The sequence below is a fragment of the Anser anser genome (genome assembly GCF_964211835.1).
Source record: "Anser anser genome assembly, chromosome: 21".
Lineage (NCBI taxonomy): Eukaryota > Metazoa > Chordata > Aves > Anseriformes > Anatidae > Anser > Anser anser.
In genome coordinates, this window is record NC_139742.1 from 8,761,673 (window position 1) to 8,788,873 (window position 27,201).

Sequence of the window (27,201 nt, forward strand, 5' to 3'; positions counted from 1 at the left end):
CCCTGAATTTGGGTCCTTTCTGGGCCATTGCTATGGGATTTGGGATTCTCTGGGAGTTACGTGTGTGGGTTTATGAACTACAAGATTTTCAGGAGCCTGCAGGCAAAGAGGTTTGATTTGGTACCAACAAAAAAGGGGCTCCCAAAGGAGGTGGTTGTTCTGTGTTTCCATGGGCAGGGCTCACCAAGCATCCCTGCTCTTGGTGCCTGCGCCCCAAGCCCCTGCTCTCTCCCCTGTGCTGCACTGGGATCTCACAGGGGGGAGTTCCTGCGCCTTTGTGATGCTTCTGCAAACAGCACCCTGCCTTTGAAGGTGCTGGTACACAAAGATTGGCCTCAAAATCCATGGCAAAGTACTTTATTTCTTTTTTTTTTTTCTTTTATTTTCTTCCTTGATGCCCAAAGTCCTGTACAATAGTTCACCAGGTGAAGGTTAGAGAAAGTCAATCATTTGCTTAGTTTCCAAGCTACACTGGAAGGAGGAAAAAAAAAAGGGGGGGAAGAAAAAAAAAGAAATAAAGGAAGCTGGAAAGATAAGTACACTCACAAGAAATGCAAAGGATCTGAAGTCTAAATGCATTTAAACAAACTGCAGTGAGCACTGTACAACCTGGCTGTGCTAACTGGAGCAGGGAGATGCTCCCTGGAGCACAGCCCGGGCAGGACCAAACGCTGGATATTAAACGTGTACAAAACCAACCCCAAACCCGCTCCCCCCACCCCCAAGAGAAACCCCAAAAAGTCAAAGATACTCTGCAAAGACTGACTCGTACCTCAAAAGGTGTGGTGGGGAATTAAAAGCCCTCACAGTTAAAATGTCCGGATCGGCTGCGGGCAGCGCGGGTACGCCGACGGCTGTGGAGTGCCGCCTTTTTTCTTCCCATCCCATCTTTCAAATCGACGCCTGACCCAGAGCATGGCGCCGAGGCCATCAGAGTCCATTTGCAGCCCCTGCGCCCTCCACTGCGGCGGGGCGAGCTGTCCCCCGAGTCCAAGGCGCTGCTTTTAACCTGAATACTGCACAGTCCGGGAGCAAGAGGGTACGTTGTAAGACAAATCATACACGTGGAGGGAGGAATTGAGCCAGCAAGGAGAAAGCAGGGCCCGTGGACACACCAGTGCAAGGTGTAGGTCCTGCTACCATGGCTGCAGTGATAAGAAAACTACTCCTCCGCAGTGTGACCAGCACCAGCTCTGTGCCCACCACTTGGCTCGTGCAGCCCTGGCCGGATCCAGTGCGGCCAACGGAGCTGGGGCAGAGCTGGTGCCACGGTCCCGGCCAGGGGAAACAGCACGGGGAGAAACGCAGAGGTGGCTCTGCCTGAATGTGAAGTGTTCTGACATCCCTGGGAGGGGAGAAACTGTCGTGGGTGTTTTTGTATTTTTTTTTTGTAATATATTTTTTTAAATTTAAATTTATTTTTAACTTTTAATAGAAAAAAAAAGCATGTAAAAATGTGCACGCAGGGGCGTACGCGCACATACACGGCCACTCCTGCTCTCCCAGCACTCAGCTCCCTAGATTAGAAGTAGCATATGGCGTTATTTGGGGAGGGCAGGCTGGTTATTTGCGGGGGGCAGCTCTGGGTACATCCCTCCAGCTGGAAGCGCTCCGTGCGTTGCTCCCACCCGGCGGTGCAGCCGTGCATCTGTGAGCTTGCAAACCCCCCCAGCCCGGCTCCATCGGGCTCTGCGGGCAGGGCCAGGCTCTGCACCCGCTGCCCCCAACCCCTGAGGGTCTCACGGCTGCGACCCGGGGAGAAATGGCCAAGGGGGGCAGCGAGAGGGTGCAGGGACAGGGACACGATGGGTGCGCACGTGTGCATGGCTGCAGCACGGAGCGGTGCAGGACGGGGTGATGGAGGGGTGGGCAACAGGAGCCCTGCTTTGCCAGGGGACCATGGTGGGTGTGTGTGTGTGCGTGTGCACACGCGTGTGTTTGCACACTAGGGCCAGGAGCCCGTGGGTTCTGGGTGTCCCTGGGGAGCAGCAGCGGGTGCCCGCTGGCTCGCAGCACAAGGCATTTTGCAGCCACCCCCGTGCCCGTCACCTGCCCGACACTCAGTGCTCCTGCCTGACGTGGAGGAGGGGCATTTACTCTGTATAAAAGGCTGCACAATATCAAAATCCTCTTTATAAAAGAAAAAAAAATACGCAAAGCAGCACTAGAAAACCTCGTGTCCCAGCTGCAACTGTCCTCACCCTCACTCACCCCTTTTTTTTTTTTGCTAACCCTTCATATTACAATTTACCACGTCTCTGCCTACAGAACGCAGCAATACATTCAAAATCTCCCCAACCCCTTTTTTTTTTTTTTTTTCTTTAAAACTATTCTGTGGATTTTAAAAAGTCCTTGGAAAGGCGCGATGCTGCCTCACACGTCGGTGCTGATGCTGCGGCTGCGGGAGAAGGCTTCCCGCATGGCCGAGAGCCGGTTGGGGTTGAGCGCCTGCAGGTTGCCCACGCTCACCGGCAGCTCCAGGTCTTCCTGGCTGACGGTCTGGAAGCTGACCCGGTCCCCCCCGTTGTGCAGCTCCTCGGGGGGCTCCTGCAGGAAGAAGGTGGGGGGCTCATACTGCCCGCAGCCGGGGCAGCCGCTCCGGCTCGGCGTCGGCTTCTTGCCGAAGGGCGAGGAGGCGTAGAGGGACGGGCCGTTGGTCAGCACTACGTTGCGGTTGCAGTGGAGCGGAGGGATGTGGGAGTGCACGGCGAAGTCGGGCTCCTCCTCGTCCTCCTCGGACTCATCCTTCTTGCAGCAGTAGTACTGGAATGGGACAGGGCTCAGCCAGGGGCCCGCTGCGCCGCTGGTGCCACCACCGTGTCGCCCCGCGGTAGGGAGGTGGGATCGGGCACGGGGACCCCCTGTCTTGTCCTGTCCCCATCACGGTGCCCTGCCCTGTCCCCATCACGGTGTTCTGCCCCGTCCCCACCACGGTGCCCTGTACTGTCCCCATCGTGGTGCCCTGCCTCATCCCCATCGTGGTGCCCTGCCCCGTCCCCCATCGTGGTGCCCTGCCCTGTCCCCATCACGGTGTGCTGCCCCGTCCCCATGATGCCACGTCCCCAGCCTTACCTGGAGTCTACAGTAGCAGAGGACAGCGATGATACAGAGTAAAATGACAGTCGCTAATATTCCACCTGTGATGACCACGGTCCCGGCTGTCATTCGCCCTCTTCTCCATTAACAGCCTGCAACACAGAGCACGCGGGGTGGTGGGGCACGGTGCTGCCAGCCGGGGGGGGGGGCTGTGCCTTTGCAGAGGGGTGAGGGCAGGATCAGGCCGGGTGCCAGCACTGGGAAAGCCATCAGGGGAGCCCTCGTCCCCTCTAAATGCCACCTGGCGGGTGGGAGAGGATGGAAAAAGCCTGGTGCAGTGAGGGGAGAGATTTACTAAGTGTTAGTGCGGCCTGCAGGTGTGCTGAATAACTGAGCTCGGGCGACAGCACACCTCGATGAGGGGGTGAATGGGGGTGCTGGGACCCTATGGGACCTGCACAAATGGTCCTGCAGTGAAAATCCCATCCTGTGACAACGAGGGAAGCAGCGGCCACCTGTAAGCTGCCCATCAGCTGGCCGAGCAGGGTGCCACGGGGTGCACAGCACTCCCGGATCTCAGCTGTTCTGGGTACCAGCGGGCTGCTCCGCATGCAGGAGGGGGGTACAGGGAAGTAAATCCTGCCCGGTGCCAGCACGGGGCTTGGCCATGAGCTCACAGCCCCCTTGGTGCCCTCCTGGCACACTCCGTGCCCCGTGCTGGGGACAGGGACCTGCCCTCGGCTCCTGCCTGGAGCGCGGAGCTTCAGGAGCAGCGTCGCAGTAAGGGGGGGGTTTGAGCTGTGCACATTTTTTCTCTGAGCCTATAATCCATTTTCCCCATGAAAACAATGTGGTATTTTAATTTGGAATAACTGGAACTGCTAAGTGAGCCTTTAACGATTGCAGGGACGGGCGCTCTCCCCTCCCCTCCCAAAGCAGCGAGCTGCGGTATGGGGTGGATCCGCCTGGTGCGGTGGGGACCGAGCTCTGTGCCTCATTTGGGGCAAGATGAAGTGTTGGGGGAGCACGGGGGTACCCGGGACGGTGCTTCTGAGAGCCCTGAGTGTTCACACTGAGGATGCTGACCATCACAGGGACGCTGCCGTTAAGCCACTTGCTTGTTTCTCAGAGTAGCGCCAGCAGCCTCCTCTCCCAAAAGTGCCCTTAGGGGAATTTGGGTGCTAGCATGGTAAAATGTGTAAGGCCCCCAGCCCCGCGCTGAGCAGAGGCTGTGCTTCATGCAGCGTGAGACACCCAAGCCCTGCAATGCCGGTGCAGGTCTTGTGCTGAGCATCCCTGCCCCAGGAGCTCACCGGAGGCTTGAAGTTCCCTCCAGCCGTGCAGAACAAGACCGAGCTCTGTCCCCGGGGGGATGTGGGGAGCGGTGCTGCTGCCTGCACGCACCTCTGGCAGCCACGCACCAGCACCGGCATCGCTCTGCAGCTCGAGCAGCCCCTTATGCCACGAGAGTCGAGCTGGGAACAGGATAACCGCCATAAATTAAGAGAGGGAGCGAACTCTGACCACCTACCCGACAAGTGCTTTAACAAAGCTGGCCTCCAGCTCGTGAGATCAGGTTAAACCAAAAAAAAAACCAGCCACCCCAAACCCAAATTGCTTCAGCACCCGAGGAAAAGCAACCGTATCTGTCAGGGATTTAACCTGCTTCCAAAGAAAATAAATCTGCGGCATATTTTCAGGCGCTTAATGTCCTGCTAAAGTTGGGTAAGTGCTGAATGGATAAAGCAGTATCACATTTTATGTCGCTGCTGAGCGGGGCTGTAGGAGCGGGGGGAATTTATACCACCACTGTGCAACGTGAGAGCTTCTCGCACCGCACGGCCACGGGGCAAGTGCCTGGCTGAATCCTGCCCTCATCCCTGGGGCAAAACGTTCTGCAGCAGTTCAGGGGGACACAGCCAGGGGAAGCGTCCTCCCAGACTGCATCGGGGATTTGGGAACTCCTGCTCAGAAAGGGATTTAGGGCCGTGCTGGGTGCCCCTGCGCCTGCGCTGCTCCCGTTTCCATTAAATGGTCGCCCAGGGGCAAGCAAGGGGAGCACACAGTGACAGTGATGTGCTCCGCTTCCCTCCCCACCGGTGCCACCGTGGTCAGCCAGACGTGCCACTCACAGCCACCACTCGACACAGAGCCGGACCGTTCGCATCTCGCTTTTTCCCTCCCGTAACATACTTGTCTGATTAAAGCTGGGTACCTGGAAGCATTAAACTCTCCAGCATGCAAAGGAAAGGGGGGGAAAGCCCATAAGCAGAACAATTCCTGTCTAGACCTCCTTTTTACATTTGTTCCTAATTTCACGCTCTGCAGGCTCCCAGATTCATATATTTAGTAATAAATATCTTGGTAAAAGGAAGTGCTTTGCAGCTCCGCTGTGGGCTTGGGGAAGGTATGCAGGAGCCCTGCTAGGAGGAGCACAGGCACCGGCAGGCACGTCCCACAGCCACTTGGCTCCTGCCTTCCCCCTGGGTAACACGAGGAGCCCTCGAGCTACCAGGGATGCCCAAACACCCGAAAAGTTGAAGATATTTCTCTGCACGGCTGCTTCGGGCTGCTCCTGGCTGAGCTGCTTTGGTTTAGGCACCGTCCGGTGCCTCTTGCCTGGTTCTGCCAGGCCATCTATGGCTGCAGCTCTAGGGATGTGGATGGCACCAGCCCTGCAGCAGCTGGAAAGCCCAAAACATGAGCGAATGGCTTTCTCCGCTCCTCGCAGCCTGGAGAAGACACAAGCAGACCTCCCAGCAGCTCCAGCCCCGGTTTGGTGGCTCCTTCCCTTGCTCCAGGTGCTGGAGCCCTCCAGCCACAGCGGGCTCCTGCTGCCTGGCCGGACCCTGCCTGGTGGTGGCTGAGGTGAGGCTGAGATTCCTGTAAGAGACCCTCAAGTGCCAGTTAAACCAGCTTCTGGCGTTTGCAGGTGTAAGGAAAACCTTCAGGCCGGACTCCTAGATGCCTCCACAGATCTCATCCCATCCCATGGTAACACAGTCACCCCAAGGCCTTTTGCACTAGCTGGAAGTGCACTCACGGCAAGTACCAAAACTGAGCCTCAGATTGGTGTGCTGGTCCCACAAAAGCTGTGCCTGCCCCAGGAGACCGTGCTTTGCCTGCAAAGAGCCGTGGCCCTCAGCTTGTCCTAGTGCAGCGGCGCTCCGTGCGTCCCCTGCCAGCCCTGGGACCTGCGGCCAGAGGCGGCACATCCAGCCCGCAAAGGCTTGCAGGCCTTTTCCCAGCTCTTCCACGCACGGCTACCCCTGATGTCATGCTTCTGATCAAGCCCCGCTTCAGAAGAAAGGAAAAGAGCCCAGCAATTAGAAAAAGGTCAATGGGAGAGCACACGGGGCGTGCAGGACGCCCGAGCTGCAGCTTCCCCGAGCTTCTTGCTGCTGCTGTCCGCCCCACAGCTGGGTGCAGGCAGCATCTGTGACCCAGGAACTTGGCCCAGAGGTTAAAAAGAAATCTCCATGTAATGAACTGCCCTGGGAAGAGGAGACTGGACCTGAGCCCTTGATGCTGCAGTGTTTTGGGGGAACCTGGCTTGCTCACACCTCTTGGTGCCAGCGCTCTGCCCGAGGGTAAACCCCAACACAGCCAGCTGGAGCAGGGGGAAGCCCAGCAAGCAGCCACCAGCATGGGTGGTGGGAAGGCAGCAAACAAATGAGAAGCCCAAAGCTGTTTGGTGGCAAATAGAGCCGTGTTGCGGTGTTTCCCCCAGTGGCCGTAACCCTGCCCAGTCAATGAACGAGAGCCGGGCTGGAGGAGCAGCAGGGCAGCGTGCCAGCGGGAGGTTTGCACTCGGGGAGCCGGCGGGCAGGGCAGCTGCCAGGAACACGGGCGCAGGACGCAGCTTTCCGGCTGAAACCCACCCCAGGCAGTGGGGCTGCGGCACCGCTCTGTGCTTTTTCTCTCTCTCATCCCCGTGACGGCAGCACCGCTGGCCTGGGGGCTGATGCTTTGCACAGACAGCAGGGATTTAAACAGCCAGGGTGCACCGCGGGCGGCTGGGCGCTCAGCCCGTGCTCCTCCTGTCCTTCCACACTGGCGTGCTGGATCAATGCATGGGTGATGGTTTGCAGCCACTGCTGCCCCTCTGCCTCCTCAGCACCCATCCCAGCACCGTTAGCAGCTGTCCTGAGCTCCAGCCTGTGTCCTGTGGGATGTGCCGGGTCATTGCCTGCTGCCCTTTGGCTCTGGGCTGAGCAGGGGCTGCTAGCCTCCCTGCTGTCCCCTCTCTGCAGAGCATATTTCTCGGTTTTCCAGGCTCACCCACAGCACCCAGCTGCTCCTGGATGCTGGAGGTGGTGCTGAGGTCACGGTAGCCCTGTCCTCCTGTCATCCTTCGCAGCACAGCTCCTGCAACCAGCAGCAGAGCAGAGGCCGGGCACTTCCCCTGCCCTGGAAATGAGGCTTTGTGCCACTGCTGACAGTCCCACAAATAAGCAGGATTTTTGGAAGGGTGTCTATGGCAATTGGAATGGGCTGCACTGCTCGGGAGAGGCAACCAGGCCGGGCTGGCCTGCACAGGCTGTAACACAGCTGGGAGCTTTTACACCCCATCAGAACGGGAAGCAACAAAACCTCACACCCACGTGGAAGTGCCTGCCCCTTTCTGCTGCCTTTAGAGATGCTGCCTGCCTCAAAGCCAGTCACCGAGGCCACTGACCCCCCTCGAGAGGTAGCCCACAGCTCGGCTAGGTCTGCAGAGACCCGGGCGGCTTCAGCCCCAGCCCTCCTCAAGCATCCCCCAAGCTCCTGCTGACATCCGGACCGGAAACAATCCATGGAGGAGGTGATCGATAGCTGGTGCCCAGTCAATGATTCATCTGCTAGGCTCCTGCTGGCGCAGCGCTGAGCTCTGCAGAAGAGCATCCCGGGGCCATCGGGCTCCGGCTCTGCAGGATGCAGCACGGCCACGGACTGTGGCTGCTGGGGACAGGGAGGGCAGGAGGAAAAACACCTTTGCTCCGAGGCCACGGCCCCGAATAGACAGAAGGAGTTTGTGGATTAAAAAAGAGCCTTCTCTCTGCTCAGAAGCCGGTCCAATGCTCCCTCCTGCTGGTTTTAGCTCCCCCGGCAAGGAGGCAAGCCTCAAGGTACATCAGGCTGATGCAGGATGAGCACCAGGGCAATGCGGGCAGTTTGCATGGATCATAACCCCAGGTAAGCTGCTCTGTGCCCCAGGGTCGCTCCTCTCTGCTCTGCATCTTCCTGGCCAGAAACGCTCCCGGAGCAGCGCCGATGGCCAGGCAATGGGGACAGTCAAGTGTCACACTGAACCGGTCCTTCCGTCTGCTCTTTTTATCATCCCACGCAATTTTATAGCCCAAAGTGCTCTGTTAAATATTATATGGCAGCCCAAAGACTCAGAGAGAAGCCACTGCTTTTCTGACGAGCTGTATGAGACTTCTCCATATGCTGCGGACACAGCGGGCGCGCGTCCCCGCAGGCGGCAGTGCCGGAGCAGCCGGGCTGTGCTCCTGTGCTGGAACAGCTCAGCGAGAGCAAAACCCAGCAAAGGATGCCCAGACAACTCAGCAGGGACATAACACAGCGACAGCAACTCCGAATTTTGTGTTTTCCTGAACCAAGTATCACAGGAAAGCTTAAAAGAAGCAGGGATTCGTGGGACAATTAGGGATCCCCCCCCCCCCAATTACCATTATTTGTATTTAAAAGGGAGATCAGCTCTTAGTGAGCCTTCTGAATGCTCAGCACACTCCAGCAGGCTGCTTTCAAAGGGAATCGATTTAGGGGATGCCAGCCCCAGCATGGAGCGAGAGGGAATATGTGCACTGCAATAATGAGGCAATAATGTCGTTTAATACAACCTAATCACTCCTAATGAAAAATAATATTTGCACAGCTCATCAAAGCGGTGTTGAGGCTTACTAAGCACAACTCCAGGCACGAATTTAAGTGACTGCAGATGCTAAAAGGAAGGCAGCAGTGCTGCTGGGGAGGGATGAGGGGAAAAACGGATAGTGCCATGGGAACATCCTCCTTTCAGTGCCATGGGACCTTCTCGAAGGTGCCTCTATCACCATCCCAAAGGGACCAGGAAAGGAGTTTGCAGATGCTTCAGCACCGCCTGGAATAAAACAAGGTACATTCACCCTGTTTCATCACCCCGACCTTCTGTAAAACTGCAGAGAGCACAGCTGGGAGCAGGAGGGGACCAGATTGCTAAAAGCAGCCCTGCTGCAGCCCTACAATGGCCCTGTGCTAGCACCAGGACAGAGTAAAAAGAAAAAAAAGAAAAAAAAAGGAACCTGTATGGAGGTGATGGGATCTGCTATCAGACCACACCAGAGAGCTTTGCCCTCCACAATCCCACCTGTTCCAGCCCAAACAATCACAATCTGCATAAGTACCAGGAATTATTTCCATGCGCCAGCTGGAAAGCAGGCCGTCATCCAAAACACTCTAAAGCAGCCTAAACTCCTTAAAAATAAAAAAGGCAAAAAAAAAAGCAAGACAGGCTGTCTTTCCACCCTGCATCATTTAATCTCCTCTTGAATTACGGTTTAGTCAGCCTGAGATATTAGCATGAGAGAGAGCAGGTTTTTTTGGTATTAGCAGCTTGAGATAAGCTGCAATCACTGCTAAGTGGGAAATAAGTCTGGGGTAGGGACACCCCCCCCACGGAGACTTCTTCTTACTGTAAATCTCGGCCTTGATTTGTACTTTTTCCTGTCCACGCAGGGATCTCCATCACCACCCAGCAAGGAGCAGTCTGTTGAGCAGAGGCTGAAAGATCACAGAGACCCAGTTGTCAGAGAGCTCTGCTGAAACGGTGCAGCAAAAGCAGAAAAAGGGGCGTCTGTCCTTCTGAAAGAGCAGTGCCTCCCAATATTGCTCCGTTCACTTGGCTTTGGAAAGCTTTTAAGTACAGAAAAGAGAAGCTGCTGCCCTGAGAGCCTGATGCTGTGGGCAGGGGACGACACCTGTGGGAGTGGGAGCTTCCAGCAGGTTTTACCAAGTTACTGACGCTGCCACAGAGAACAAAGGCAAAAAATCCCCACAGGGCTCCTGAGAAAATCTCCTGGCCCCGAGACGGTGATGCTGGAGCTGAGATGGGCCAGGGAGCCTCCATCCCCCTGTCCTGGTCCTGGGGACAAGGCTGTGGCAGGCCAGCAGCACCGTGCATGGGGACGGTGAGGTCCTGGTACCCCAACGGCCCTACAAATCCACGGGAGCAGCACCTCATGGTGGCTGTCCCCACAAAAACTGATGCAGCTGGGGGCATCTGGTGGCTCGGGCCCTGCACAGAACCTCAGCCTTACGGGGAAGCGTTGGAGCAGCCGGCCTGGGGAGACGGATGGAGTCAGCCCCGCGCTGTTAGGGACTCCGTGTGCTGGCGTTTGCCTCAGGTAACCACAACCAGCCCCAGCTGCGAATTCGGCCTTCGTGTGACACCTCAGCCAAAGCCCTGCGTGAGGCCAGGCTTCCCACCTGTCCTCCTGGCCAACGAAAGAGTACGGAGCCTGAGAGCCAAAGCTTAGCTGTCCTTATATCCATTTCACAGGCAGGAAAACCGAGACCTGGGCCGGTTGAGGTTCTGCCTTCGAGGCCAGGTTGCGTGAGGCCCGTCGCACGTTTCCAGGCCACGGTGGCTTCCCCCGGGCCAGGCACTGAGGTGGGGGCAGCTCCGTGCTCCTTCCACACCCTGGTGCTGGTGGTGGGGAGGACGAGCCCCCATCTCCCACAGGACCCCTGCGGACACCGAGGCACAGCCGTGCGTCGGTCAGGATGCAGGCAGGGTACGCTTCCACCGAGCAGCAAACGCGACAGGCCTTGCATTTCCAGGAGGTGAGAGCAGAGCTCAGCGGGACGGATCTTGGGCAGAGTGAATATTTGGGAGCCGCCCAGTTCTGCCTCATTTGCTCAGGATTCAGGGACCCGACGAGAACAGGGTGGAAGCAGCAGGAAGCACCATTTCCTTTGGTGCTCATTAAGTGAGTTGAGAGCTCCAGGGAGCGTCCCACATCTAGCTGCAGGAACTTGTTTTTTTTCCCTATTCGGGGAATTATGATGGGAATGGGTCCCTAGGTCTCTCCTGGTCGTCATGTCCGGGGTGAACCCATCTCGGCTGCCCTGGGGAGCCAGCAGCAGCCAGGGACGGGCCCTCGGGGCTGCCTGAACACCCACGCAGCCCTGCCTGGGATCTCGGGAGAGATACACCTTTCTGCCTTTAAAAAAAAAAAATCATAAAAAGGGTAGGGAGTTTCCATAGCTACAGCTTTACATCACTCTCACAAAGGCTCAGGTTCAACCCATGCAAGGAAAAGCAAGCAGGGTGTTTTTTCCTACTCCAGCCCGGCAAGTTAGCACAGTGCATGAATAAATAAGTGGAGGAGAGAAGAGCTTTTGGAAACACATCTGAATGGTGAGGGCTGCCGCTCACCCTGCGTCTGCCTCACCCAGCACTTGTGTGGGGTCTGAGTTTCCTTTGCAGGTGGCATCGAGCCCCCGGGGCCGGTGCCAGCACCACGCATCGTGGCGAGGGATGTGCAGGTTGATTATGAACAAGGAGCGATGGGCTTCCTTGTTGCTTGTGACCAGGAGTTTCCTTAAAGTCTCCTTATGCTCTAGTTATTTTTTTTTAATAAGGATTTATCATTGCTGCATCAGGGGAATTAATAGGGACCAACAGTTTTCAGACTCTTGGTAACTTTACTGAAACATTTCCAGTAAATTTCCCTTTTTTTTTTCTTCACCTTCAGCTCTGTTACAGCTTTTCCTGAGAGATCAGAGAGGGAAAGGTTTAACTCAATGGGAGAGAAACCCACCACAACAAAATGATCACAAGCAAAAAGGCAGAAAATATAAAGTAATTCATACAGCTCAGCTGAAAACCATCATTAGCCGAATAAAGAGAGAGAGAAAAACCTTCACACAAATTGTTCCACTTAAAAACACGTGGGCTTAGCAGAGCTGCTGAGATCAAATGTTTGAAATATCGACTGTTCCCAGGGATGGCATCTTTCAGCAACCAAAACACATGCGATGCTGTATCTTTTTTGCCTAGCATCAGCATCAGGACGACGTAGCCGCTGCCTTTGAAATGACTCCACGATGCTGGAGAGGCCCCGGGGAGCGATGCGCTGCTTCATGCTCCCCACTCATGGTTTGCTCATCCTCTCGCCGTGTCCCCCAGGGTCAGAGGAGCCTTACTGCTGGCACAGGCTGACCTGGAGAAGCTCGTTCCCAGGCCCACGGGCCCATCCTTGGGGAAGGGACGGGGCAGGGTGCTCCGGCTGCTCGGTGCCTGGGTGTTGCAGCCTCGTTGCTCCTCGTATTTGCAGCAAATCAGCACCCCAGCACGCTGCAGTTCCTGCCTTCCTCACGTAAATGAGGCCTGACTTGTGGCACCCTAAAGGACTGGAAAATGCCAAATATCTCCTCTTTAAAAGCCAAACGTTAGACCAGCGCTCTGAATCACCAGCCTGCCCTGAGCAGCGAAGCCCCTGCATGGCTGCCATCCCCTGGCCCTGCTTAGGGGCAGTCTGGCTGGGTACCAACAGCAGCCATGCCTCCCCTGGGATGCTCTGTGCTTGGGGGTTCGGGTCACAGCAGCCCCGTGAGGGTGTGCATGCAGGAACCCATCCACTCAGGCTTGCACCCAGCACTGCCCCCCTCCAGCCTCCAAACCCTACCCCAATTTCACCTTTCCTCACTCAAGCCCTGAGAAAGCTCGCTTCACTCAAACAAGTTAGCTGGAACTCATTGGGAAGAAGGAAGGAGGTATTGCTAAATAGCTCTTCACACCCCAGAGCTAATAGTTCAGCTGGGACGAATTGGGAACTAATGACAGCAATAACAAAACCTTTCATTCCCTGATTTCCTGAGCTATCTAAATGTCACCCCAGCCACGCTGATGCTGGTAGTACCACAACAAGCACTTATTTAACAGCCCACCCCAATAGTAAACCATGCATAAAGCTGTTTAACAGATATGTTTAGGTCTTACAAAACCCAAACCTGCAGGCGTGTGCACCTTCACTGCTCCTGCCTGGGAGACCGGAGCTCCTCGACACGCAGGTGCCTGGCACGCGGTGGAGGGCTGCCTGTGGGAGATGCCCCTCGCAGGGTTAAACCGACCACAGGGCTCCTTTGGGAGTCAGAAATGCTCTCACCGCTGTCTGCAGCCCCAGCCTGTCGCTGTCCGGTGAAACACAGCAGCCCTGGGCAGTGCCCTCGTGAGCACAGGGCTCAAAGCACAAAGGTGAGCCCACGGCTGCTCCGTGTTGGGGATTTCTTCTGCACTCGCAGGATGCTTCAGTTCTGCTTCGGGTTGGTTTGGCTGGGATACTATGAAATTGGGCAACATTGTGTTATTCACACTACGATGTTAGCATTCGTGTCACACAAAGCACTTTTTCTTTTAGGGTTCCTGTAAATGCTCTCATCTGTATTCATTTTTGGAAATCTTCTCTTTTCGAGCAAAACCCAAGCACTGGTTACAGAAAAAGCATTTCAGCATTTGAAGGTTTACACATTTCTGTGTCTGGGCAACTCTAATCCTCTGCAGTCAGCAGCACTGCCACAACCCAGCAATATTTATGTTTTTTATTTGCTTTCAATCAAGTCAGACAATATTTTAAGACTTGCCCTTTGTCTGCCAATCCTACCAATCAACAATACATCATAATATTTACAAAAGTATCCAGACAGCAAGTAAGATTAGTACTTGGTTTCTCAGAATCTGGTATTATAGTCTTGTGTTTTCTATAACCTATTCTGTTTTATTTAAAAATAAAACAAAAACAAAACTACGATGCCAGAAACTCAAGGGAAAATATGCACGACCGAGAAAATCCCACTTTCTGTGGGCTGAATCTGCTCCCACGAGCCACTGTGAGAACTGGGATGTCAGCAATGCTAAACTGTCGCAAATCAGAAAAAAAGCAAGCTGGAGCTGTCTAATATTAATTGCATAAATATTTTCCTTGCCTTTATCCCAGAGGAATATGCCTGCCCATGGGATGGGACATCCAGAGCTGCCCCGGGGGGACACAGGCAGGCGTCCACTGCAAGGAGCAGCCTGGTTCAGCCGTGCTCAGGAGATGAAGGCAGCCAGGAGACGCTGCCCCTGGGGGAATCCTGGCTGCAGCTCTGCCAGGAGGCACCCCTGGCACTTCGAGCACCCAGATTTAGGCACGGCAGCTTTGTGTGTGCGAGGTACCGAGTGCCCCGGGGGCTCCTGCCCATGCCGCAGTGAGCTGAGCCACGCCAGCACCCCGTGCTGCACCCCAGAGCTCAGTCCTCCAGGTACAATAAAGTAAATTACACCAAAGTGACAACCAAAGCACAAAATTTGCCTAACTGCAAACCCAATCAACACTTATTATCCTCCCATTCCCACCCTTGCTCCCACTCTCACAGCACGGCTATTTTTCCCCAGATCCCCCTGCTAATCTTTCCAGGGCTTAGCTACCTGGCAGGCAACGCTGATCAGAGTAAGAGAGATCCCCTTCCTTCCACACGAGAGCCTTATAAATGAGATCCCTGCAAATCCTGGCTTGCGGAGGGAGACTGGGCAAGCTCCCTGCCCTCGAGGCCGCACAGCTCCCGGGCTGCTCCAGCAGCTGGGGTGCTGAAGCCCTTGCTCAGAGCCGAGTCTCTGGCAGCATCAATACTGTATTTTTTCCCCAGAGGGAGCCTAGCTCGCATTTCCACAAAAGGCATAATATCTTGCCGTGTAACACACATGTATTTTGTTAACTGCAGAGTGGCAACATGCACGCTATTGTACAGTGAATGATTTCTACAGCTGAAGTTGCAGCGGAGTCAAATTGCAGCAATTATTGATATCAAAGGAGAGCCGCTACTGACTGTCCATCCACCTAAATATTTAAGAGCTGGCCGGGTTTTTCCTAAGGCAGCCTGGCCTTTCCCAAATAACCCAGCCCGTAACAGCCTCAGCGTGCTGGCTGCCGCTAGAGGGATGCACGGGGCTTGCAGGGCGCAGCGGGTGCTGGCGGGCAGAACACCAGCATCTGCACCTTGAGCAGTGGATGCTGGGCCCAAGGAAGGGTGGAAAGCCAGGAATAACAACGTGCAGCATCGTCTGCAGGAGCACGCCAGGCCTGACAGGCAGCCAGCGAGGGGGAGCCTCCCCGCACCCAGCAGTTTGCAGTCTGGCTATAAAGGGAGACGCCAGAAACAGAAAAAAAAAAAGAGAGAGAGTTCATGGTTTGCCAGAGCTCGGGCAGGAAAACCCACGACAGATCTTGAAGCAGAGCCAAATCCATACTAAGAGCAAAGGGGATCCAGTCTTAAATGCCAGGCAAAGGCAGGGCAGCTCCCTGTGCTCAAAGGGGAAGCACACGGGGAATTCGGAGCACGAGCTCTGTCCCTGCCAGGCACCTCGGAAAGTACTTGCTGTTTCCTGGGGGAAAAAGGCAAACAACCTGGGGGAGAAAAGGTGGAATATCGGGAATGAAAATGAGCCAGGCGCTTTGCGGGTAGGCTGTTTTTCTCACAGGAGATGGGGCCTCTAAGCGGGTGGCTTAGCAGAGCTGCAGCTCGCACGCTGGAAAGCGGCCGCTCCGGGGACTCGTCTGGCCCGTGCCTGTGAGCTCCTGTCTCCTGACATGCCTGGGCACACTCACAGCAAACACCAGCCTGGATGGCCTCTGTGGCATCTTCTACAAGGAATTCCAGGACATCTCCCTGCTGGGGCTTGCAGCAGCCTCTGAACGCCGAGACATTTTGGGCTGCTTCAGCTGGAGCAGCCCGAGTCAGGGCGATGCCGGGGGACACGACGACGGCTGAACCAGTCGCATCCCCTGGCAGTCTGGGTCTTCCTCTTCCCACAGGCGGCCTGTTTCCTTTCATTAATGTCATTAATCCTCCCCTTTAACCTCAAACAGTGAACCACTTGGTGAGTAAAGAGACAACCTGGCTGTGGCTTTGTGCCCCCATCTCGCTCACCCAACATCCCCCACAGAGAAAATCAATGGGAAAAGAGAACGTGAGAGGTAGGAGAACGGGATGCGATCTCCCCATCGCAGCTCCCCAGGGCACGTGAAGCAGCCAGTGAGAACGGCTGCTGCTTGCCCGCGGCCAGGGTAAGAACCAAGGAGAGATTTCTGCCATGTGAGGCTGGAGTGAGTGGCAGCAGAGCCACGTCCCCTCTGCCACGTGCCCTCAAGTCCTTGTCACCTGGCTGAGGGAAGGGGATGCCAGCTGCCACTACGCTTCTGCAAAAATTCACTCGCCCTTCTTTTTCTTTTTCCTTTACTCTTCTCCCCCTTTATTTATTTATTTATTTATTTTTAGTACGGCTGTTATTCACTGACCGGGGGCATGTGCGCCTCAGAGCATCTCCTGCAGCAGGCACCGAGGAGCCCCCTGCCAGCCTCCTCTCGCCCTGCAGAGCCCCCTGCCCCTCGTCTCCAGTGCTCAGCGCTGACCTTACCCCCTGCAAACCACAACTTTATTATTTTCAGAGCCTTGCGGAGGATTTTATCTCGCCCTCTGCTAATGTGGATCCTACTGTCCAGTTATGCTGACCCGAGAAACATTTTTACTGCAGGACTAACGGTGGGCTCCCCTACACCCCCCCGTGCCCCCAGCCTGCTGCTCCCACATCAGGCATACGCTGCCGAGGCTTGGTCCGACAGCACTGAAGGAAACAGAAAAATCTCCGTACATTTTCTGCTTGGATCAGGTCCCTGGCTTGCCAATCACGGGCTGAGACTTGCTTTTGGGTTTCTGCTAACTTTCCTCTAAAACAGCCCTCAGAAAAAGGCAATTATCACAGGGCCATTAAGGCTCTCCCCATTGCACGGCCAGATAACTAACTCGCTTGGAGTCTCTTGAAATAACCTTTAAACAATAGATCCTGCCTTGTTTGCTGAATGTTTCCGAGCTCAACGGTAATGCATCCAGATGTCAGCTGTGTCTCCTGTAGGCCTAACTATTTCTGGAAACACACCAAGGGCAAGTTGTTTGGGTAATGTCAGATATTGTTGCAGAGAGAACGTGACAAGTTCCCGGCCCTTCGATAAAAGCCGTGGAGCACGGAGAGGCTGCTCGGGGTGGCGGGGCTGGGGGTGCAGGGCTATGGCAGGACCCCAGCCCGTGTCCCTCGCCATGCCTCATCCCCTGCGTGATGCTGGCCGGGTACCAGAAGCTGGGGAGAGCCTGAGCTTGGCAGGCTCAGGGCTGCATGCCTGGTGCTTGTTGCTGCAGGTGGCTTTGGTCCTGGAGGTAAGAAACAGGAGAGAAGCACTGGAGGCAGCCGGGAGGGGCTGAGTTACCCGGGTGGTAAATTTGGGGAGCAAGCCTTGGCTCATCCTGTGCTGTTATTAGGAATGAAGCTGAGCACCGGCCCTGACCCGTCGCAGGTCCCTGTTGCAAAAACCCTGCCTGAAGTGAGGGAAAACCAAACCCAGCCCCTGACTCATCGCTGGCCTCCACCCCGCAGCCTGCACCAGCACATGGCCAGGGGGGTGCCAGAAGCTCCCCTCCATGAGAAATCCCAACCCACGGCCACGAGGGACGGGGTGACATCAGCTGCGCTGGGACTGCCAAGTCCCAAACCCCTCGTGCAAACACAAAATGAGCTGGAAGCCAGGAGGCTGAGCTGCCTGTGCCCAGCGGTGGCTTTGTCACCTCGTCTCCGCTCTGGCCTTCCCACGGATGTCTTCACCAGCAGCAGCATCACCCGGGAACGCATCACTTGGTCTCTGCAGAGCCAGCCCTTATGACTTTGGCCTGATTCAGCCCCGTTCCTTGTCCCCCCACGCTGCCTCTGACAGACACCTGGCGAAATGCTCCATCCACAGGGTGGACTGCATCCATCCAGGTCCTCCCGCTGGTGCCCTGACCTGCTGCTACCGGCTCCTGGCTCACATCAAGCTGTCCGAGGACGCTTCAAAATCTTATTACGACTTTTCACTTTTCCAACCTTTTCCCCCCTCTGACCTTTCCAGCTGACCTCTGTGCAGGGCTGTTCTGGCAGGCCTCAGAGGGTGCTGAGGTCCCAGCCTCGTCTGGATTGATCCCAGCCGTGATCCAAAGGCAGCTGGGATGTCTGGAGCGGGTCAGAGTCCATCGCCCGGCATATTTTTAGTCCCTCTGCCAAGCTGTGGTGCTAGAACATATGCTTTTTTCTCAGGCAAAGGGTGAACAAATCCTGCCTGCCGCAATAAATTAGCTCACGAGGAGAGAAGGAGATAGACAACACGGGGAGAAGTGTAAATTAGAACGGGAACGAATTGCAAGTTCAAGCCCGGCACCTGCCACCTCCCCTCCATCCCTCCCCTGCTCTTCTCCAGGGCTGTCACATCACAGCCGTGCCCGCAGGAGCCCTGCCAGCAGCACGCACCTCTTCGCTGGCCATGTCCTAATCCATATCCATGACAACACGACGGCCAGGTACCCGAGTATGACGGGCAGGAAGGTTGTTACTGTTCCTTACACCGCCGCTAACGCAGCTGGGCACCGTACAGCCAAATGGAAAGCTCCCAGGTAGGTGAACACCTTGCAGCTGTGAAACTCCCCACCGAACGCCGCGCTGAGCACTGAGGACGTGTCCTGCTGAGCCCAAGGACCAGTGTCACAAATTTCTTTGGGCTGCGAGGATGCAGCCAAGCTCCCTGGGCTGAGCACAAATGCCCCAGGGCATCCCGCAGGTCTCTGTTACTTCTGAACGTGTTCTGGGGTGGCAGAGCCCCTGCAGCCAAACCTGCAGGCTCGGCTCTCGTGTCACCTACGTGAGGGTTTGGGCTCTGCTGCGACTGCAATGCAAAAGGGTCAGGGGGAGACTTTGCAGCTGGACCTATCCACCAGGCTCTGCTGAAAGCAAACGGGGGCTTGGCGGAGCTGCAGTCAGTAAACACGGCGCTGGGCATGGTCTGCATCCTTCGTGCGCAGGTAGGCACACGCACGGGAGAACCACCTGCATTAGCAATCCGCGTTACTGATGGAAAACAGGAACAAGCCCAGAGATGCTGTTTCCTTCCTTTCCCCTCACATCCACTCATCTTTCGTAAGCAAACCCCAATGTATTGAGGGGTGATAAATCAACATCAGTCCCTCCGGGGGGGGATTTTGTTGAATTTCTTTATCTCCTTTGAGCACCGGCACTGTTTCCTAAGACTTCTTGTCACCGTTCTGCACAGGAACGCTGACATGCAGAGGAAGGAGGTTACGGTTTAATTACAGCTGCACGCTCTTTAAGGTGTTTAAAATCTCTTTTCACCAACTGACAGCCGTAATGTATCTTTCTGCTAATTTCAGCTGAGAAGAAAAACAGCCATAAAAGGCTGCAAACAAGCCTCCGCTACTCACATGCCATCACAACGGGGCAAGCACCTGAAGACAGCTGTGTGGCTAGCTCAGGCACATGGTTTATGCGCAATTTACATAAACTCTTTTCCCTTAACAGCATTATAATTTTGATGCTTACTCAGTGAGGACATAAGACGCGAGGACTGAAAACCAATCACGCCGGGCACTGCTGCTCGAATGAGGTCACTGAGGAGCACTGCCTGCACCCCGAGCATCGGGATGCCAGCCAGGTTTCCCAAAATGACAGACATCCATCATGGAAGACCTGAGCGCACGGTTTCACCAGCTAGGTTTTATGCTGATTTCACCGCTCGTTTCAGGCTGGAAGACAATCTGTTGAACCTCAAAGTGCAGTCTTCTCTTACCTTTAATTTATTCTGTCAGAAAACTGTCTACCTTAATGAGTACGAGCACACCCCCACTGCCTTCCAAGTTTGGTGATCTGTTATGTCAAATATAAATAATCCTGTCTGAAACCACTCGATACGGGGAAATGAAAAGCCATCTTCCCTCGGGGGATTTCTCTCCCACGCAGCCCCCCCATCCTGCAGAGCGAACGACGGCCATGTGCTTCCGCGAGCTCAGCCCCAGCCAGCTGCTGTATTAAACAAACCCCGCTACGAGCAGCCCCCAGATAATTTTGCCGTCCCCTTCCCTGCAGCCACCTTTGCATTTCTTTGCTGTGGGTGAGCTTGGGGGGCCGCTCTGCTGCTTAACTCAGCTCGGGGGGGGTCCTGTGTCCTTCGGAGCCAGGATGCCAGACAGGAACGATCCCTCATCCTGGCTGCCTGGTTCCTGTGTGAGATGCCCAGAGGGGGGTACCCAGAGAGGCCGGATTTGTCCCCACGCCACGTGCAGGAAGGAGGACGAGCTGTCCCCGGAGCGAAGGACACGACCTGAGCACCCAGCCAGGGCACGGTGTGGGGGGCATCTCCCCCCCCCCCAACCCCAACCCTGAGAGAGGCTTTCGCGTCCTTCCTTCTCCAGAGCTGAGGCTTTGAGGCTGGCGATGCTGTAGGAACCAGCAGCACCGAGCCTGGAGCACCCCGGTGTTTTTCATCCTGCTCTAAGGCGGTCGGGCTTGACCGGTCCCCCAGAGACAGGCTCTCGGAGAGCGGATGCTGTGCAGTACTCAGCCCCTCTCCGAATCCCCTGCCAGCCCCAGCGCCGGAGCCAGGGCTCGTCCTCTGCCTGCTCTCCTTGTGGGCATCCCCCAGGGCTGGGGGCTAGCAGCCGGGGCCCCACAGCCCCAGTCCCACCCCAGCAGAAAACCAGTTTAGGATGCACCGGGAAGAGGAAAGGGGGAGAAGAGGAGGAAACAGGGGAAAAAGGGAAGACCCCCCCCCCCCCCCCCCCCCGCGGCAAAGGACGGGGCAAGGTGCCATCCCCAATCTGCCACCCTCCCAGACCCCGTTACCTTCGCTCGGGGGGAATCGTGCCGGATCTCTCAGGTGAGGACCGCGTCTCCCGAAGTCTCCGGCTCGGAGCGCATCAACACAGGGATCGAAAACAAGAAAGAGTTAAAAAAAAAAATAAATAATAATAATAATAATAAAGGTACTAAGAGAAAAATCAAAGCCAACACGAAATAAAAACAACAACAACAACAAAAACAAAAGACAACGAGAGCAGCGCCCAGGCCGAGGCCAGCTCAGGGTGCTGAGCGCAGGAGCGGGCGGCGGGCACCCTCTCGGCACACGGCCGGTGCCGGCAGCCGCGGCGGTGCGGGGGGGGGGGTGGGGGGGGGCTGGGGGGGGGTGGGAGCCGCTCCCTCCCCGCCGGGGCCGCCAATGAGGGCGGTGCGGAGCAGCGCTGCGCCCCCCCCACCCCCCCCCAGCCCCGGCAGCACGGAGCGTGCATGCGGGGTTCCCCCCCCCCCCCTCCCCTTTCTTCTCCTCCATCCTCCCCCCCCCCCCCCCTCGCCATCCCCGCCCTCCGCAAGCCGCTGCCGAGAGGGAGGTGCTGGGGGGTTCCCCCCCGCGGTCCCCCCCGTCCTGTGCTGTGGAACCCACCGAGATGGAGACCCCCCCCCCCGCATCCCCCCCTTCGGCCCCAATGAAGCGGGAACCCCCCCTTTAATGGGGTCCGGTTGTCCCCGCATGGTGCCTGGGAGCCTTCATCCCCGGGGCAGGGAAAGCATCCTCCCCCTACGAGGAGGTGGGGGGGGGGGGGAGAAAAAAAGGAGTGACCCCCACCATATAGCCCATTCAGCCCCACAGGCATCCCGTGGCTTTTTACGTTAGGCGGCTCTGTCCCGGGGACCGTGCTGAGGTTTTTGCCCTCTGGTTTCGGTGGCAGCATCTCCCCACGTCCCTTCCAGCACGACCTCAGCTGCTTTAGAAATCCTCGCCCACAGCCGTCTCTGAAGGTGCTGGCCCCGTACACGGCGCGTCCAGCGGCTGCAGGGGCGGCCCACGGGGTTTCATCAGTGTCAGGGCGGTATCACAGAACGCTTGAGGTGGAAAGGGAAAAGGTGATTGTGTCCCAGAGCTGAAGGGAGAAGCACTGGGGGGCAGAACCCGGGAGAAAACCTGCCGACTTGAGCCGCTGTTACCCCTCAAGCAGATTGGAGCCCCCAGAGCCCCCCGGCACTGAAACCACTGTCCCCTGTCCCCAGGCTGCTGTGACCGGGGAGCGCGAACTGCCCCAGCTCTCCCCCTGCCTTCCCCCCTGCAGAGCCGAGCGGTGCCCGCGCTCCCCTGGGCACATTTTGGGAGGCTGTGACGGCCCTGCCGAGCTGCACCCAGCGCCGTCAGCCTGGGCTGCTGTCCCCTAAATGTCTGAAAGCTGCTGGGCTCCTGCGATGGGCAGGGACCCTTCTGCAGGCCACCCTCCAGCCTCCTTGTGATAACGCTGGGAGATAAGCGCCGTCATCCCGGAGCACCTCTGCCTATAGGGACGCATGGCTCTTGTCTTGCGGCGCTGATTTCCCTGGCCTGACTTGTGCCTGTGGTCCCAAAGTTGTTCGTAATGGCAAACTTCATTTTTCTCTTCTGTTTGAGCCCACTGACACTCGTTCTGTCCTTCTTGACTGATGGGAACAATCAGTTCCCGGCCCTTTTATAGTGCATCTGCTCTCCTTGAGATGCTATCGCTTATAGCACTCTTTTAATCTATGGAGAGGGAAACAGTTGCATTAAATTAATTGCTCCCTAAATAAACTAATTACTGCCAGTAATTTCAGCACGCTTTGCACGCAGTTCAGACGCCTGTGCACAGAGCTGAAACACAAGCCATCCAGTCTGACAACCAGAAACGAAAGCAAGGGGACAAAACGTAGGTTATCTTTAGAGGGTCTACTTCGGGCTATTCTTGTTTAATTATCATAGACTGTATTGATTAGTGCTGAACCGTCTGTATCACGGCTCCTCTTCAGCTTTGCTTCAAGGTTGCTTGGACTACGTGCGGACCATGCTGAAAAGCTATGCCAAGAAAAAACAATTCTAGCTTTTTATTACTTTTATGGGTCAAACGTCATTGTCTAGCAATTTATCTTTGTATTTTTGTTCAGAAATATGAAAGATAGAGGTTCTTTGTTTGGGCCATTCATTTCGGTTTCTGTGGCTGTATTCCTGTATTGAAATAAACAGCTGCCTTTCTTCCCAAGCTGCCTTTTTAATGAATATGTCAAAGCAATTCTTCTCCAATCTGAACCCAGGACAGGAGCAAGGAAAAACAATGTTATAACAAGGACTTAGCAAATACTTGCGCTGCCTTAAGCGAGTACAGATCTTATTTTGTGGATCTCTAACACGAGATCCAGTTACACTAAAATCAATTCTGTGAAGATCAGGTACCAAACCTCTGAAGGAGACCGAGGTTTTTACGATGGGGAGACCGAGGTTTTTAGGGTGTTTTGGTACCTAGCGGTTGCAAGGCGTCTGTTGTGAGCAGGGTCTTGTTGTGCGAGGGGCTGAACAGGCACGGAGTGCGAAGAGCCGTAATCCCCCAGACTTTGCGACGTGCGTTTTTACAGGAGGAAAGCGCTAATTGGGCGCTGCAGCATGGGAGCCAGCCGATAGCCTTGAGGGCTGGCCACTGGCCAGCCACAACTTCTAGCAGCCCTCCTTGCCTGTTGGGGAGCGTCCTGTGCCTGCCAAGTCTGCGGGATAAACAACGGCAGCCAGGAGCCAAATCGTTTGTAGGTTTTAAGTGAAGGTGTTCAGGTTGTAATCGGCTGCTTTCCTCTGACGCCCCCGGTGCGTTGTGCACGGTGCAACTCCCTGGGGGAGTTCGTGCAGCCAGGCTGCCCTCCTGCACCCACCAGTTCTTGTTTCCTGCCACCTGCCTCAGGACTTGGGATCAAACTGCGCACGAATTTCCCTTCATTCACCACCCAAGCCTGCTTTCTAGGCTTTTTCCCCTCCTCCAGATTGCTCCTTCCCTAAGGGAGGAGCAGCTTCGCCTGGTTATCGTGGCACAGGTGACATCTTCCCACTGAGATCCCATTTGACCCATGGCTTACATGGCCACAAACCACAGCTGAATCTGGCTGCTGCTGGGAGCAATTCCCAGCTTTCTGTATGCATTTCCAGTGCTCCACCAGCTTTGCTCCCACAGCAGCTCAGCGGGGACAGCTGTTTCTAGGTTCAAGCCTGCAAACCTTTCTCCCTCTGCTCTTACCACCCACAAAATAGGAGCCCCTGTCTCATAAGCACAGCCCTAAGAACTGGCCAGAGCCATGACCTTGCCTGCCGTCCCTGTTGCACTTCTTTGCTGATCCCCGTGAGGGGAGTGAAACTTCTCAAATAAGCGTGTTTAATCAGGATGGATGAGCTCCCACTTCCCCAAGCCAGCTGCTTCACCCCTGTGGTGTTGGGCACCCCCAGCCCGCACCCAGCACCAAATACTGAGGCTCACGGGGTGCAGCAGCCTCAGCACGGGGCAGGCGCATGGTGCTGCATCGCACCCGCCAGCTCACGTCCCGACACACAAGGCTGGCACTGCCAAGTGCTCCTCCACAGCCATTGCTTCAGCTGCAAGGGACGGCAAAGGAAGGGCACAGAGAGGCAGAGGGCTGGATTTAAGGATGCCCACCACACCCTCGTGTTTCTCTTATTGCTTATTCCCCCCCTTCAAGCTTATTCAACCCCTTTAAGGCTGCCAAGAGTATGGCAAGTGTTCCCCATACAGAAGCCATGTTGAGTTTTCTGGTGTCAATCATATTCATCCACTACAGCCACCCTTTATTTTACCTTCTGCTAACTCGTCTGTTACAGACATCAAGTATGCAGGGCAGATCTACGTGCAGCCTTTGTCGTTCAGTGCACCGACCCTTGCTGCTAAGCTCCATCTTCAAGCTCCTCAGGCTCTTTTGGCCCCATGAATTGGCTCCTCTTGATGCTGAGGCTGGCTTGCTGTGCAGCCTTCAGGAAGCAGCTTCGTGCCAGACGGCAATGGCTGGAGGAAAAGCAACAAGAAAGGCTGGCAGCAGGGAGCAGAGCCCCACACAGAAGGGCTTGGCACCAACCCCCCCCCCCCAAAAAAAAAAAAAACACCTGGCAGAAAGCCCTTCCTCTGGAGCCGTGCCCGCGGTGAGTTCAGCTCCTTTTGCTCCTGTTCCCGACCAGCTCAAAGAAAACCGCTCCAGAGAGGCAAGGGGTCACCGCACGGATGTTAAGGCAAGCGCTGCAAAATGAAGGCTGACAGGTGATGCAGAAGGGCCGTGCAGGGCGTTGTGCGTCTGACAAACACACACCAGTTCTGGGGGGTTTTTAAAGGATAAAGCAAATCTTACCGAGTTTGGTATTCAACACCACATGCCCGATAATGAAGCGTGGAAAGGTGTCTGCTCAGACGCACACAGAGAGCCACGGAGGGAAGAGAAGTGGGAAGCGAGCATCCCGTGGAGAAGGGCATTGTAAGCCCCAAGGGGGCTGCAGCACCGTGGGGTGGGGATGTCACCCACAGGGGACAAGGGGAGACGGGAAGAGGAGGCCACTGACCCAGACTGGGAGCTTGGGGTAGCACCCACAAGGGGAATAGTTGGACTGGAGAATAGCAGAAGGAGCCTAGAGTGGGGCTTATCCTGCCTCGAGCATCCTTGGCAGGGACTCGTGAATCTGTGCTACAATGCGTGGAGCTGGTTATTGCAAAGCCACTTTATTTATGGTGTTTTTATTGGCAGGGGAGTGGGAGTGCAATACAATTTTAGCCACTGATGTCTCCATCTCCCTTACATTCCACCTCCATTTCTAGAGACATTTTTTTCTTTGAATTACACGATTCCTCCAACGGTCCAAGGGACTCTCTGTACCTGAGACGGCACAGGATGAGCTGGACGGTCTTGCTGAGCTGGGTTGGGTGTGGGCAGCTCTGGCAGAGCAGAAGACGGCACGTCTCCACCACCATCGGTCCTGCTCCCCACCAGGGCCAAGGATGTACCTGAGCATGAAGGAAGGTCCAATTCACACCGTGACCTGCGGGGTGCACAGCTCCTGGGCACGAGCAGGCTCAGCAAGCAGCCCCGCCAGCTGCACCTCTCTGAGCATTTTAAAAAGATCTTGTGGAAGACCGGAGGGAGTCTCCGGGAGCTGCCGAGTCCGAGATCACCGAGATGTCCCCTTGGTTGTGCTCCAGCTCCCAAACCTAGCCCAGGTCTCTCCCACCTCCCGCTGGCACTACCCGCTGCATCACGCAACCCTTTATAAACAAACCCGGAGCCCGCCTTTGTCTCTTCCTGTCCTTTCAGATATTTTGGGTGTCTGTGGCAATCTCTCCTGTTTATATAACAAAGCCACAGCCCAGTGTTTGTGGTACCATATCCATGGAAACCCTAATATAGCATGCACAGGCAAGGAGGATTTCATTAGGTGGCTCGGCGGTGGCAGCTTTTGGGGGGAGCAGTAGGGGAGGGATGTCTTTGGGATGCTGGGCTGTGCTGGGAAGGACCTGACAGTCCACCTGGCCTCGGGCACCCAGCAAGGCCATGCCTCCCAGGAGCAAACGATGCTCGCTTTTTCCTAGCTTTGACCTTTTGCCTGCACTTGCATCACCCCCGATGGTGCCATGGGGCTCTTTGCAGCCCACCTGCCTGCCTTTGCAGCTGCAAAGAGCCACGGGCGATGGACTGAGGGGAGAGGAGAGGCAGAAGAGACCGGAGCAGCTCGGGCTCCTCCAGGAGAAGCAGGAGCAGCAGTGCTGAGCCACAGGGCAGCTGAGGTCCAGTTCTGGCCCTGATCTGGGGAGACCCCTGTGGTGGTGTGAGAGAGAGAAAATTCGGTCCTGAGGAAGACAAAAAAAGAGAAACACCTTAGGAGGAAGCAAGAAGCTGGGAAGAGCAGCGGCTCTGCAAGGGTGCTGCTCTCCTTTGCAGCTCTCATGCTGTAGGACAAACTCATGCGTGATGCGGAGGGAACGCCTCTTCCCACCCACCGCTGGTGGGTGCCATCCCCTCTGAGCATCCCAGCTTGACCAGAGCTCTGCGGGTTAAACAGCGACTGCCTCTGTCGGGAAATAACGTGACAGGAGCCCAGGGGCACGGGGTGGGTCTGGCCAGAGCGGGGAAACGCAGACAGCATCCATCAGGGTCCCCGGGCCCTACCTGCCTGCGTGAGCATCTCCCCTACGTGCCAGACCTCTCCTCTCCCTCTGCAACCACGTCGGGTCCAGCCTGACTCAGAGGCTGCCTAACCTCATCAGCGCCGAGGAAATTGGATCAGGACAGCGGTGCAGGGCAGGATCTGGCCGCGGACAGGGGCTGTGACTGCCAGAGCCCCGGGGCGCGGGATGCTGCGCGTGTGCTGCGCCCCGGCTCTGCGGGAGCAGACAGGAGCCGTCCCTCCGTGCCCCCCCTCGCCTTAATCGAATTGGCATCCACATTAGTGAGGCCAGGGATTAGAGCTCGGA

The 27,201-nt window shown here is 56.0% G+C and overlaps 1 protein-coding gene and 1 long non-coding RNA gene across 2 annotated transcripts; one reads left to right on the forward strand and one right to left on the reverse strand.

The window, feature by feature from the left end:
* Window positions 1–341: 341 nt before the first annotated feature.
* On the reverse strand, window positions 342–21,083 carry FAM163B (family with sequence similarity 163 member B). The gene is made up of 3 exons (XM_083807549.1): window positions 20,771–21,083; window positions 3,073–3,188; window positions 342–2,763 (listed from the first exon to the last, which is right to left on the reverse strand). The coding sequence occupies exons 2-3, from the start codon at window positions 3,163–3,165 to the stop codon at window positions 2,374–2,376; spliced, it is 483 nt and encodes a 160-aa protein (XP_083663675.1). The 5' UTR covers window positions 3,166–3,188; window positions 20,771–21,083; the 3' UTR covers window positions 342–2,373.
* On the forward strand, window positions 3,208–11,638 carry LOC310884957. The gene is made up of 2 exons (XR_014574479.1): window positions 3,208–9,154; window positions 9,754–11,638. It is a non-coding gene; the product is annotated as an uncharacterized lncRNA (long non-coding RNA).
* Window positions 21,084–27,201: the final 6,118 nt, after the last annotated feature.